The 14,616-nt window shown below is 38.7% G+C and overlaps 2 protein-coding genes across 2 annotated transcripts; one reads left to right on the top strand and one right to left on the bottom strand.

Moving 5' to 3' along the window:
* Positions 1-368: 368 nt before the first annotated feature.
* LOC139452177 (DNA-directed RNA polymerase II subunit RPB3-like) lies at positions 369-14,383 on the bottom strand. The gene is made up of 8 exons (XM_071233541.1): positions 14,227-14,383; positions 13,439-13,488; positions 12,374-12,495; positions 11,216-11,344; positions 4,143-4,191; positions 2,766-2,934; positions 1,301-1,338; positions 369-627 (listed from the first exon to the last, which is right to left on the bottom strand). The coding sequence occupies exons 1-8, from the start codon at positions 14,310-14,312 to the stop codon at positions 446-448; spliced, it is 825 nt and encodes a 274-aa protein (XP_071089642.1). The 5' UTR covers positions 14,313-14,383; the 3' UTR covers positions 369-445.
* On the top strand, positions 4,438-8,595 carry LOC139452171 (serine/threonine-protein kinase Nek6-like). Its single transcript, XM_071233529.1, has 4 exons — positions 4,438-4,514; positions 6,135-6,267; positions 7,393-7,564; positions 7,976-8,595. The coding sequence occupies exons 1-4, from the start codon at positions 4,438-4,440 to the stop codon at positions 8,593-8,595; spliced, it is 1,002 nt and encodes a 333-aa protein (XP_071089630.1).
* Positions 14,384-14,616: the final 233 nt, after the last annotated feature.

Consider the following 14,616-nt stretch of genomic DNA (forward strand, 5'->3'; position numbering starts at 1 on the left):
CATTTGGGCTCCTAAGAGCATGACAACTGGTCAACGGTGCACCCTGTTAGACTGAAATATTTAGATGCACAGCACAATGCAAAATACATCTCGAAGATGGATGTCATTGTGACGACATACAAATTGTCCAAGACCACATCCAGGAATATGAGGAATGTCACATCATATGGCGTCTTTTCTTTGCTACCTTATGTCATGTCGGGGTTGTTCATTGATACTTGTTTCAATGAAAGACCTTTATTCATAACAGTTTGGCTATTATTGCAAACTGTTTACTGCTATTTCAATTGATGGTTCTTTTACGGAATGGCCGCCCGTAGGCCAAAACAAATTAACACATCCATGGATGATCAGAATATTTTATGAAACCAACAGTTCTCATATGATCTTCAGATGATCACAGGTTGAAAATGATGATGATGTTGCAAAAATGTCTGCCAGAGCCCTAGCTGATGGTGAGAACATCATTCTGTATCTCATGACTCAGTTGTGTCTGTAGGTCGCTCAACTTCTTCTTGATGATCGAAAGGGCAGAGAATATGACAGTTTCTGGCTTGAGGGAGCCACACACTTCAACATTGAAGTAGAACTTGTTAGGCCTTGCATTCACATCAAAAGCACCTTGAGCTGCAATCAGAGAAAACATGGATGTAAGTTATATAAGCTTACACAGTATGAGCAGAAAGTGGCTTAAACTTGAACCCATAATTTAAAGGATTACTAGGCCGGATGGATTTAGTTTAACAAGCTCTATAAATGTGAAGTTGGATGAACTGACTGGTTTCTCATGGTTTACTCCCATGGTGTTCGTTTTCTGTTAATACATCAAAAGGTTTCTAATAGTCTGAGGAAATAACTCAAAAGATATTACTAAGAAAAAAAACAAAAATTTGAAAACCTCAAATTTTAATGCGTTATCATAATTAAATTTCACATAACATCGTCATACATGCAAAACTGACAATGTGTTGACACAAATAAGACGTGTTATAGACAGCCATGTGATTGGCAGAGGTTATGAGAGCTGAGGTTCACAATATTCCAAACTGGAAATTTCACTGTATTTATGATTATACTTGGGAAAGGTGCTCCAAATAATCAATGATCTTTGAAATATGTTGGAGAATATACCATGTATACTAGTAAGGTCGGACTGAGTGTTTGAATCATTACTTGACCACCTACAATATCACTTGCCATGGAATAAGAGAGAGGGCTGTGAAATACAGGGAATCCCTTACAAAGTGAAAAGTTAAATGAGTGAATATTGTTTAATGTTGCAGTCGGCTTGTTTACTTACTCTGATCTTCATCAATTTCTGAATATTCACTTTTAGGCCTGAAAAATAATACACAAGCATAATGATAACAGTTAACAAAGCACAAAGTAGAAATCAAAGATTGAATGAAACATAAATACAGATCATGATGCACACCCTGAAATGGCAATCATTAGTTGTCATGATTATATGTTTACAAAGTTCTATCACTGCCAACATAATCAGCTTACTATACATCGTGAAAATTGTAATCATTCTATGAACAAGAGTTAACCAACTCTATGTACAGGTAAATACTTTCCTACCTGTTTGTGTGATTAGAAGAATCATAATTAGGAAGTTTGGAATCTCAGGAAGACAAACTAAACTTGATGAACATCATTTAAAAAAAGGATTCCTTTAACACAAAAAACATAAACATAAACCTTTGACATCGGAATTCATTACCCTATATGATAAGTGAAGTAATAATATTTTCTTTAAAACATATCTAATTTTACCAAGAACAAATCTTATGATATCAGATCTCAAACTGTCAAGATTTGACAAACCCTCGAGAGGAAGTCATGTCACATAAACTTTGACCGCCAAATAAAAAAAACAGTGACTGTAGCCACTAGCCTGATGGCCAAGTCTGGTAAAATTCTGTTTGGTCTAGTAAGCTAAGGTAATAATAGTCCACATAATAACACTAAAATCAACTTAAAAACGGCTAAATGTTCATAAATAGAAAGAGATCTTACGAGAGCAAGACTCCATTCAAGATGGCTACGCCAGGCCAGTGATTGATTTGGTGTGGCCAGGGTAACATATTACAATTGGTAAATAATGGTCTATGTGATAGTACATATGACGTAAGGGAGGAAAGTTGTTGGGGGGATGACATTAGTCTGGTTCAGAGTGCTGCTATGTGTGTACATACATGTCTTGTTATCACATATGTAACGAATAAACAACCTCGACTAAAGATACCATCGTTGTGTCATCTGGGCCATATTTCGATCAAACATAGCCATTTAGATGTCAGCCTTCTAACTGGGGGCCATGGGTGGAGCTTTAAAGGTAGTTTTAATTATGTTTGGTGAAAGAAATGTGATGCCACAGCTTAGGGATAGTCTATGTCTATGATTGCAAGACGTGACTGAAACAACAGGGTGTGAAACATCCACAACATTGTGTGGCCATTACCATTCTCCTTTCTCAATTCCCAGCTGATGGTCGTTTTCAAGATACAGAAGTCTGATATGCTCTCCAAAATGCTTTGCTCACGAGCACCAAATAGTTTAGAAGTTCACCTGACACTACCTCATGCAGAGGATTTGTCAGATCTTGAGTGGAGAGAGTTATTAGATCGTATCAAGAGAACTAATTTTAGTATCATTCACCAAATATAACTATTTCTGATTCATTCATATTTGCTGGAAATATATATCAGTTCACTGGTTGCCCTATTAAAAATGTCAATGATGATTAGCATCAGACTCACCATTCCTCCGGTTTGGGATAGAGTGTGTGCCTCATGGTATTGTCAGGGTCGTACTCAAATGCTACACCTGCAGTAGGATTCCATTTGGCATGTTCTTTGGCGAAACCTTTCCTGGCGAATGCTCGAATCTTTAACTCTTGCCCTTTGCGTAGCTTGGCAATCAGAATGTCTGAAATTCAGTAACTACACTGAAGGAACCTGAAGTTGACCATATGTGTGATCACTCGGTTATCATATATTTAGATAAATAACCTTCCATTTGGTCAATCATTTAAGCTCACAAATAATTTACCATCTCATCAGCAATATTTCAGCCATATGGTCAAAAGCCATAAACAACGGTGATCGTTATTAATCATCAGGAAATGACTAAACTAATTTTTCTGATCAATGAATGAATAAATAGTCTGAGTGAGTGAGTGAGTGAGTTGGGTTTTATACAGCTTTTTGCAATATTCCAGCAATATCACTGCGGGGGACACCACAAATGGGCTTCACACATTGTAGCCATGTGGGGAATCGAACCCGGCACTTGGCGTAATAAACAAACACTTTTACCACTAAGCTACCCCACTGCCCCATGAAGAGTCTGAAATGTTAAATGTCATCATCATCCAAAACTGGCTCCCACAGGAGATATCGCTTGGGTGAGATCAAGCGATATCTACACTGTAGACATCACTGCAATGAAATTGCATCACAATGCTTTGCAGACCATTGTGATGTCATTGGTCACCATGACATCACAATCAAATGACATCATTAATTGCTCTGCAACTGAAGCTGTTAGCAGTACTTTTTTTACACTTAAGACACTGCTTATTACTGTCTACAAACTGAAAAAGTTGGAAGAATGATGTTGGATGATAAAATCAAATCTCGACCTCGTGTCTTTTGATATCAAATATATCAACACTCGTTGAGAAAATTTGAAAAAATCCTCAGCAAGCCTCGGGAGTTTTCCCTTTTTTATCAACTTGTGTTGATATATTTGATATCAAAAGACACTCGGGTGAGATTCTCTATTTATTTAATCATACAACATCTAATCAGTTAATAGAGATTGAGAGAATTTGGGGTACTAGAACAACACTTCACTTATCACCTGTCAGCTTGATTTTCCATGAAAGAACAAAGTGCCATGGATCATAGACATTACCACTTTGGGGTAACTCACAAGCACCGTTTTGACAAACCACGGGTCATAATCAGGGAGAATCTATGACACAACCAGGTGACATGTCAATCCCAGCTAAGAGACATACCTCTGCACAACAAATAGTTGCATCATAGGCGACTGGGCCTCAAATTATTAATAAGAAAAACATTGACCTCCACAGATCTGAAAGTCTAACATCAGGACAGAGGTCAACCTACCATCTGTGTCCTCATATTCACTTGCCTCTTCTCTGTGCCGTGACGTCACCTGTAACCATGGCAACAATTTTTTTTTAGTATGCATCAGGTGTACAAATTGGCACTAGTCTGTGTCACTTTGTCTATTGTCAAAGGTATCCAAAGGACATGTAGAATTTCAGCCCTTTCTCAAGCTAGTAAATGATTCAGGGTTATTTGTTTCGCAGCACATACTTTGCATGATCGTGAAGACGTGAGACTACCCATCAGATGATTATTCCTTGTTGTTGCAGGTATTAAATAGCAATGGATATACATGCTATTCTCAAACTCAATCAACAACATCCTAACTTGTGCTGAGAAATCAAGTTCGAGACAAGAAAAAAATCAAAGGTCAGAGCTCCATATAAGCTTTTGGTGTTGTGGGTATTTTACCCATGCATTTAAAATTATTGGGTATCAGTAATTCTATTGGAGTATTCAAATTTCTGTTACCCATTAGTTTTTTACGCATGTGGGTATTTAAGTTAAATATTTAAAAACACTATTCATCTAGTCCCTGCAAACTGGTGTCGTGTGGGTTCGAGAGCTTTGTGGGACTAAAAAATACCACGATACTTCCACAAGAAAGTGTGATGGCAAATGATCATGATGTACCTGTCATCGTGGAGTTTGACAAGGTTGACGGAATGCCCGTTTATAATTTCAAAATAAGTTGCTGATTTGCGAATCAAATATGCAGGGTTACTTCACAATATTTTGATGATACGCACAAGTTTTATTTTTGTAGCGTATCTGTAATGTTCGTTGCGTGTTTGATACGCTTGGATTTTATTTCACTGCGTATTTCTGATGCGTATTTTACGCAGATACGCAGCTTATCTGGAGCTCTGAAGGTACAAGAATCTGAATGTGATCAAATATGTACATCGCCAATGACAGATTTGATGTTCCCAACAATAAAGACATGTAACAGCAGTCTGTGATAGTTCAATGATCAGACTATCATGACTATAGGATGCTTGGTACCATGAACTATTACCAACATTGATAATCATTATAGTTCACAAGCAGCCAATCCGAATTCAAACTGGCTGTCAGAACATGCACTTGCATGTCGGGGTGAAAAAATACATCAATCTTGAGCGTTCATGCAATGATACAATACACAATGTTTTTTTCTGTATCAATACAAGACGATACTCTTGCTAAAATAAGTTACTTACTACTCGTTTAATGACACACAGCATTTCCTTCAGTCAAATATCGCGAAATGTGTTGTAAATAGGGTTTCACGTTCACTACAAAAAATAGCCACTATGAATAGCTAGTTTTACCTTTTGAACCTGCTCTGAAATAACTAGTCAAGAGGTTTCCATGTGACTTGAACCAAATATGTGTATTGCGATACTTATTGTATCATGATACATATCGTATTCGGACCTTGTTGTATCGTTTCACCCCTACCTGCTTGCACCCAAATCCTGAAAGAAGTGCAACAGACAGACCTATTTCAGAGAGAACTTTGATTCTTTACCACTAAGCAACGTTAAAACTTGCTAATTGTTTGGGTTTTACATCCCTCGATATTTCCCTGGCACCCTATTGCTGGTCAAGTGTGTCATAAGAGACAACTGAATTGGATCAGATGTAGACTAACATCTGGTCTCTGAAATGAACACATCATACCGAAAAAAACAGTTGTTCAGTTATCTTAATAAAAATATAATAAAAGGGAGCCCGGAGACTCTCTACATTTTCAGATACAGCCGTAATCTAGACTTGCCAAACATTATAGACTTGCATGGGCTGGATTTGATATATTTGTATCAGGGTCTGTAAGACAGACTAGATTGGAGGGTGAAGTTTGGTGACCTGGTTGATTGCCTCATATCTCAACAGTGTCGGACATAACTCAAAATATCAATCACTTTGCCTAGCCCAGACTCGCTTATCTACAAGGACTAGTGCCAATTTCTAACGCTGCTGATTGCATGATTGACTCTGTTGCAGAACTATGCGCCACTCCTTCAACCCAATCACCCAGACTGTGATCCAACTTCACAGCAACACATGTTGTCCCACCCTCAACCACTGGTGCAGGAACACCATCCTACAGTCCGTCACACTCAAGCGTGTCGACCAGGTAACACATGTCTATATACTCTCTTCAACAACATTGCCTCAAAACTTGTCAGTATGTTACATACTCTTGCACAAGTAGAATCCAAGTTGATCTATATTTGCATTCAAGACATACTTGCCCTCATGCTCAATTCCCCAGTGTATCAGGTGTATTGCTGCATTACATCCCTATTCTTCTATGATAAATACTGGAGCCATTTGCCACTACAGCTTTGTTTTGAGCCTGATTTGACAGACATCACACAACAAAAAACTGTCCACACAGGTCATACCCATGAGCAAGTTTTCTGAGCTTAGTCAGTGATAAAAGATATGTAGATGAGATCATTTCCAAAACAAAGCTATAGTGATGAATAGGTTCAGGGTATTTATTACAATAGAATGGAGATATAGTACCCTGGATAATCGAGGATGATTTGACCTCTCATAGGCCGTAATGCATGTGTCGAGGTCACAATTGTCTCTAATTTTCGTAAATTCCATATGTTATTACAGAAAACAATGTTTATAACAATCGCACTCATAACAAACTGATGGACATAACTGATTTTTGGTCCCGGCTATTTGCTGTATATATGCTGTATACATGCTCATAACAAACTACGATTGTAAGGAAACAAAACTAGTGGTCCCGTTGAGTTCGTGATAACCGTAGTTTACTGTAGTTTTCCCTAACACCACACAATATTTGACTATGACATGTTCATGCTTGGACTCATTTTACAGACTATATTTTCTAAAAGAAAATAAGAAGCAAAAAAGACATGTATAACTAGATCAAAAGAGAGCTCATTTCAAATCATTGTTTTCATTTATATTTGAAACAATTGTTAGAGAGCACATACCATGATTCCTGTGAGTCAATTGGAACTTTCAACACAAAATCTTCAGTCGTTAACTTAACTTAGGTTTATCATATTTATCTTGATTATTGACATCCTCAATAACTTCTACTGACTACTGTTGGTCCTCCCTTCATATTTTAACACTTCATCACAGACAAATCGTAAAACGAAAATTCATTGTTCTGTTTTCGTGAAATCCACAACTGTAAAATGACTTAATTATCACACATACATATGTAGTTTCATATGATAAGTACTTTGACAAAACCATTTTTCCCTAGATGCTGACACTACCTGTGCCAAGTAAAATTGCAAACAACATCAGCAAGATCGGACTCAGTGATTTCCTCATCGACCCTGCCTCCCTGAACGGTTCCAACCACCTGAACAGGACATACCCAGCAACCTGTCTGTTTGACAACAGTAAAGTCATCCTCAAGATACAGCCATCCGGTAAAAGCAGGATCTGCTTCATAGTGAACCCATCATACTTTAGTAATAATCACAATAATAATAGTCATATTACCGGTACTAGTGACATCCGTTTCCATTTTATCACTAATTACAATAATATAACAGTTCTATTACTAATGACAGTTCTGTTTCTACTTTATCACTAACCATGCTAATTATGATAAGACTATGGTATTATTACTACCGGTATGGATGAAATCCATTTCCATTATCTAACTAGTTGTGATAATCAATTCTATCTTATCATTAACTACGACTTTTACCAGCTTACAATATAACATTTCTGTTTTTCTGTTTCATCACTATTCCTGTTTCATCGGTAAATATGATAACCATTTTTTCGCCACTACTTAGGACAACTCTTTAAATATCTAACTGTTCTGCTTCAAGGATCTCAGATCAACACAAGCCATCCTAGTTTCCTCGCCTCGTTTGAAGAAGGGGAATACCAGTGTTCCATCTACCAAAAAACAGAAAATTTGCAAGACATCATTGAAGCCTGCAAGCAGAACGGCACTCGCATCAGTGACGAAGTTTCATGGAAGGTTGTGTGTGAATTCTGTCGCTGGGTCCTCATTAATGCTTCCGGTTTTTCTGGCAAGCTAAGCACAGCCGTTATCAACTTCACATGTGACGGCAGGATCTTCTTTGACTTAACCGAAAGTCAGCCAGATGAACAGGACATCACTGCCCTCAACATGGGCACGCCATTACCAGTCTATGAAGCCCCGGAGATTCTTACGCGGAACAACCCCGACGAACAAGCATTTGTCTGGTCACTTGGCTGCGTCGTTTATGAAATGCTTGCCCTAGAGCCAGCCTACTTTGATTCAGATGGCTCCAACCCCTTTGCTGTCTACATGAAGATCATCCAGGGGGAACTACCCCCCGACATTTTGAGAGGGGGACAGGCTCTCATGGACCTGGTGTGGTTGTGCCTTGTGGTGGATCCAACAGGCAGGCCCACTATCAAGGACATTCTCAACATGGCGGAGTTAAAAGTAGGATAATGTTATCATTAGCTACTCAGCTGGTCAATATGGATACTGAACTATGCTACCCAAACTCGATTTCTCATTTGTTAATGCTATGTACGCTGTAGTTTACATAGATGTGTTCTGCATGTTAAATCATATATGTTTTTGATAATTGTTATTTTTCTGAAAGCTATTTTTGCAACATTTACATTGAAACCAATTTTATCATTATCGTTCCCTAAGCTATTTTTGCAACATTTACATTGAAACCAATTTTATCCTGATCATGCTTTTTTCAATATATATATTTTTTTCATTTTAAGACATATTTCTATATCATTATATATTTGTGATCAGATTCTTCCTAACTTAATTGTTATTCACATTTTTACAAGTCATGTTACAACTATAACATTTCCTGGGCCCGGGGACATCTTACTTCATGCACAACTGTTGCATCACATTTACATTTGTTACAAGAATAAACTATTTTTTTTTTTACAAAACCTGTTTTGTTTTTATTTTTCAGATCTCACCTTAAATGAATTATTGGATTTTTTACTTTTCAGATCTCACCTAAATGAGTTATTAGATGATCATTTTTGCAATTTCATGTCTTGAATAACATTGAAACAGTCTGGGTTAACAATAGGGGTCAATACTCTCAAACATATCGGGGTTGGTAGGGGTAAACATCGTAAATTATTCATCATGACCTTATGTTTGAAAATTTCCAGTTGGATTTGTTTGTTTGTTTGTTGTTTAGCGCCACACTCAGCAATATTCCAGCTATATGACGGCAGTCTGTAAATAATCGAGTCTGGACAAGACAATCCAGTGATTGACCTTATGAGCAACAACCCACAGAATTTGGATATGATGACATGCATCAAGCAATGATACTGATTGCTTTTTTAGTTTATGGCAATTCTGTGTGATTTTCATCTGACAAAATGATCTATGAACAAATTCATGTTGCATCAACAGGAGTCAGGTTTTTCTCTACAGCCATTAAAAGAAGTCTATTGGCAGGCCTAACTAGATTGATTTAAGTCATTCAAACATCAACTTGGTGAGGTGAGGTGAGGTGAGGTGAGGTGAGGTGAGGTGAGGTGAAATGGGGTTGAACGTCGCGTTCAAGATTATTGCACTTATATAGCAACGTGCATGCACGTGTGTGTGAGTAAGAGGCTGCTTTTACTAGTCCGGACTGATGCCGATTTATAGTGCTAGCTCACTGAGATACCATGCCGCAGTTTAACATGAATACCCCACTCAGACACAGTATACTGACTCTGAGCCGACCAGTCCTTGTTTTAGCCCGTTTTTTAACATTATTCCAGTTATATCACGGCATGTCAGCTTAATGTGGGAGGAAAGCCTGGAGTGATTGAGATCTCAGACATTTACCACTTTGGTGAAAGCCACGAGCATGGGTATTGTGCTGACAAACCTAGAAACATAATCGGGGCGAACCAGGATTTGAACCCACAATCATAGGTTTCTGTCGTGCCCAAGGGACGCACCTCTGCACAGCGAATCGCAGCGCCTTAGATGACTGGGCCACCTGTGCCCCCTTGACACCAGTATAGGAAAGTGAATGTTGTTAAATGCCTTAGTCAACAATATTCAAGCTACATCACAGCAGCCTGTAAATAACCTGGACCAGGCAACATGAGCAACAATCCACGCCAATTAGCCCAGTCAGAATCTGAGCACCTCTAGTCGCCTCTTACAATGGGAGAATGGGTCTCTATGGGGTCACATATATATAATGTAGTAGGCAACCAGATCACCTGATTAAACCAAAGGGAGACAACTAATCCTGGACAGTCTTTGCATGACACCTTTACAATCATGGGGTCACATATGGTAAAATGAACCAACAAAGTATGCAACTGCTCTTGGACAGCCTTTGCATGACACCTTACAGCCTTCGGTTCACATATTATATAATAATTGTACATATTGTAATAATACAACCTGAACACTTGAGGGGCGGTCGGGTAGCCTGGTGGTTTAAGCGTTCGCTCGTCACGCCGAAGACCCAGGTTCAATTCCCGACATGGGTACAATGTGTGAAGCCCATTTCTGGTGTCCCCCGCCGTGATAATTGGTGGAATATTGCTAAAAGCGGCGTAAAACCATACTAACTCACTCACTCACACTCACTGAACACTTGAGATATTGAAAGGGAGACAACTAATCTTGGACAGTCTAACATGGGGTCACATATATAATGAACCATTGAAGTATGCAAGAAAATCACCTGACTTAATCAAAGGGAGACAAGTAATCTTGGACAGTATTTGAATGACACTTTTCTAACCAAACGTCTAACAGTAACAGCATGAAGATATAAGGATTGAACGAGTGAGTGAGTGAGTGAGTGAGTATGGTTTTACTCTGCTTTAGCAATGTTCCAGCAAATATCGTGTCGCAGGGACACCAGAAATGGGCCCATTGTACCCATGTGGAAATTAAACCTGGGTCTCAGCGTGATGAGTGAATGCTTTAACCCTTAGGCAACCCTACCATCCCATGATTGATGAAAAATGATGAGTTTATATGATATATGAGCATTTTCTTCAATTCAACTACAAATTAAACTTATATCTTGAGATATCTTGATCGTACACAGTGACAAACTTACAGGAACAACTTTGTTGTTTGAGGAGTGAAGGTCTGCACTGGTGACATGGCGAGTCTGGTCATCTAGACATTTCACCTCCAGTTGAAACTCCACAGCACACTCTGGACAGAACTCCTCACAGGTACAGTCCTGAAATATGCATCACACATTCCAGAAGATAACATTACAGAGTGGGTAACTTGGTTGGTTGGTTGGTTTGTTACTTAACGCGTCACTCAGCAATATTCCAGCCATATGAAGGCGGTCTGTAATCCAATGATTAATATCATGAGCATCGATCCACACAATTGGGATACGAGGACATGCATCAAACAAGTCAGCAAGCCTGACCACCCGATCCCGTTATTTGCCTCTTACGACAAGCATAGTTACCTGTTACGGCAAGCATGGGTTGCTGAAGAGCTATTCTACCCCGGATCTTCACAGGTCGCAACTTAAGTGTATTACTGCTCTTTGGATAGCATTTCAGTAAAATCACCACATGTCAGCTTCATGTGGGAGGAAAGCCCAAAGTGGAGCAGGTCTTAGGATGTTTTCCACATATACATTATACATATACAGTATACATTGTGCTAACAAACAAAGGATCATGATTAGGAACAAACCCATGATCAAATGATCCTGGCATGTCTAAGGGATACAACTCTGGAGTCTCCGTACAGTGAATTGCAGCACCCTGGGGGAGTCAACCACCCATGCCTCAGACAAAACCATAACTCAAATTTAAGATTTTTTTTGTTTGTTTGTTGTTTAACGCCGCACTCAGGAAATATTCCAGCTATATGACGGCGGTCTGTAAATCGAGTCTGGACCAGACAATCCAGTGATTGACATCATGAGCATCAAAAGTAGATCTTTATTCTGTATATGATCATATGATAATCCTATAACAAGTTTCACAGCTGTCAGTTCAAAACACATCAAATTATCAGACCAAACACATTGTAGCTTGAGTCTCAGGCTGTATCGTGTATTAAAGGGCTAAACATAATGTAACATTCAGTCATTTATATTACCACTTACAATACTTTATTCAAATACCAAAGAGGTTTTTCTTCTTACATGTTCTGAAGAAATACTGGTTGTTGCTTGTAAATAACACTATCATCAAAAGACTAAGCAACTCATATTCAATGTAACAGTCGGACACATGCTTACCCTGCAGTACTGTAACTTGTCAACCACCTCATCACTAGTGAGTGGAATCAGCCCAAGTCGATGTGAAATAAACTCATCAAACAGAACTGTGGAGTTGGCTTCCATCTGGACCCAGTCAATGGCTAAAACAGCAACATGGAACAAATTGTATACACAAAATCATTAATGAAGAAATAGTGTGCCCTGTTGCTGCAACAATGAAAGAAATACCTGAGGGTCAATAAATTCTGCAATGGCCAAAAAAAAGAAGTATCTATTTCAAAATATTTTTTTCATTTATTCTGTTTCAATATGAATACAAATGTTTATGTGTATGAACATAACCAGGGTGAAGTAGTTGCACGGTTAACGACAGGACATCTTGAGTGGGTGAGTTTGGTTTAACACCACTTTGATCAGTAGTTATATCATAGCATGTCAGCTTGACGTGGGGGGGAGTCCTGAGTGATGGAGGCCTTGGACAGTTACAGCTTTGGAGCAAAGGAACAATCAGGGCAAACCAGGATTCAAACCCATAATCAAAGGTGTCTCATACACTTAAAGGATGCAACTCAGCAGAACAAATCACAGTGTTGAGTCGTCTGGGTCACCCATGCTCCCAACATAAACAAAAATCTGTCATTTAAGGAGCCATATAGGTCAGTGAATTTTTAAAACACAGACTTTTTTTTGTTTTTGTTTCTTTGTTTAACGCCGCACTCAGCAATATTCCAGCTATATGACGGCAGTCTGTAAATAATCGAGTCTTGATCAGACAATCCAGTGATTGACAACATGAGCATCGATCCACGCAATTGGGACCAATGACATGCATCAACGAAGTCACCGAGCCTGACCACCCGATCCTCTTACGACAAGCTTAGTCGCCTTTTACGGCAAGCATGGGTTGCTGAAGACCTATTCTACCCCGGATCTTCACAGGCCAAAACACAGACAATGTAAATGACTGACACAGACATGCTAGAGAAGGTCTGATGGGTGCTCCATGCTACAACGGGAGGTCAGCAATGTTTGGTGATGACATGGGGTGAATAAAAAGATTTACGAAACATTACAGATACTGACCTATGGTAGGTACCTCAGCAATGCACACTCTTCGTAAACTATTCGCAACACTGTGAACAGAAGCATATATTGCTGTAAAATTAATTGTAAACTATTTCACGAAATATTCAAATTTTGTTGACATTCATTTAACAGAGGGTACAGTCTGCAACTTAAGCCACCTGTTGGAAGCCAAGTGTCTGCTATAATTTCATTTGGTCTCATAAGCAGCGTATATTGTAACTCAGACATCTACAGAGCTTGATGTCCGGTGACAAGAGTAGTCTGTGTCAACTGTGTCTACTTTCCTGAAATTGTCTCAGTGGATTGTAGGTTGTTAATATATATGGACTAATACCAAAACAAAATTTGACTCAACTCAAAGGTGCAGAAGTTGGCAGGATGCTTACATTACCATGTAAACAATGTCTTATAACATAAACATTCTAGAGTAAATCTGACTATATTAGCTTAACCTGCTAGAAAGGAACTAAACATTCTTATAGTGAATTTGCTCAACAGCGATGAAAGAGTGAGGACGTAAAAATAATAATTGTAATGTTAATTTTACGAAAGGGTACTTCGGGATGCTGTGTTGTTCAACCATGGAAATCAAAAGAAAGCACCCGCGTTTCCACTACGGTACTCAAATATAACGAATATAGCTGCACCTATTGATTTTTCAAACGCCCAGATGCTAACAATATATTTGGTTTGTTGCATGGCTATTGTTTAGAAAGTCTTCTGCAACTACTGTGTTATGTCAACCCACTGATTACGCATTTGGGTGACATTTCCAAGCTGATCACCTTAAATCAGTGTCCTCAAGAATAAACTTTATGTTTTCATCTGTGAGTTGTGTGATTGAAACTGTTGGCTGGTTGGCGTACGGCATGTTTATCAAAGAGAAGTAATTCTGTCACTGTCTGAGCTGCGCTTTCCCTTCGGTTTTAGTTCATGCCGGGCTTTATTCCACGGAAGTGAAACAGCGCATGTCTGGCCAAGGTTTCATTTTTCCTGTCTCACTCTAGGGGTGGTGGAGATGATTGATCTTTACCAATGTTCGCTTAAGAAGACGTTTATATAATTATTCCTGTATTCAAAGGATTTAACATTATAATCTTATCACGTGTGATTACTAAAGTAATCAAAATCTTATATGCATTGTATTTATCGTAAATAAAGGGTCCTGTATTATC

The sequence above is a fragment of the Haliotis cracherodii genome, unplaced genomic scaffold (assembly GCF_022045235.1).
Source record: "Haliotis cracherodii isolate W230 unplaced genomic scaffold, xgHalCrac1.p SCAF_10, whole genome shotgun sequence".
In the NCBI taxonomy this organism is placed as follows: domain Eukaryota; kingdom Metazoa; phylum Mollusca; class Gastropoda; order Lepetellida; family Haliotidae; genus Haliotis; species Haliotis cracherodii.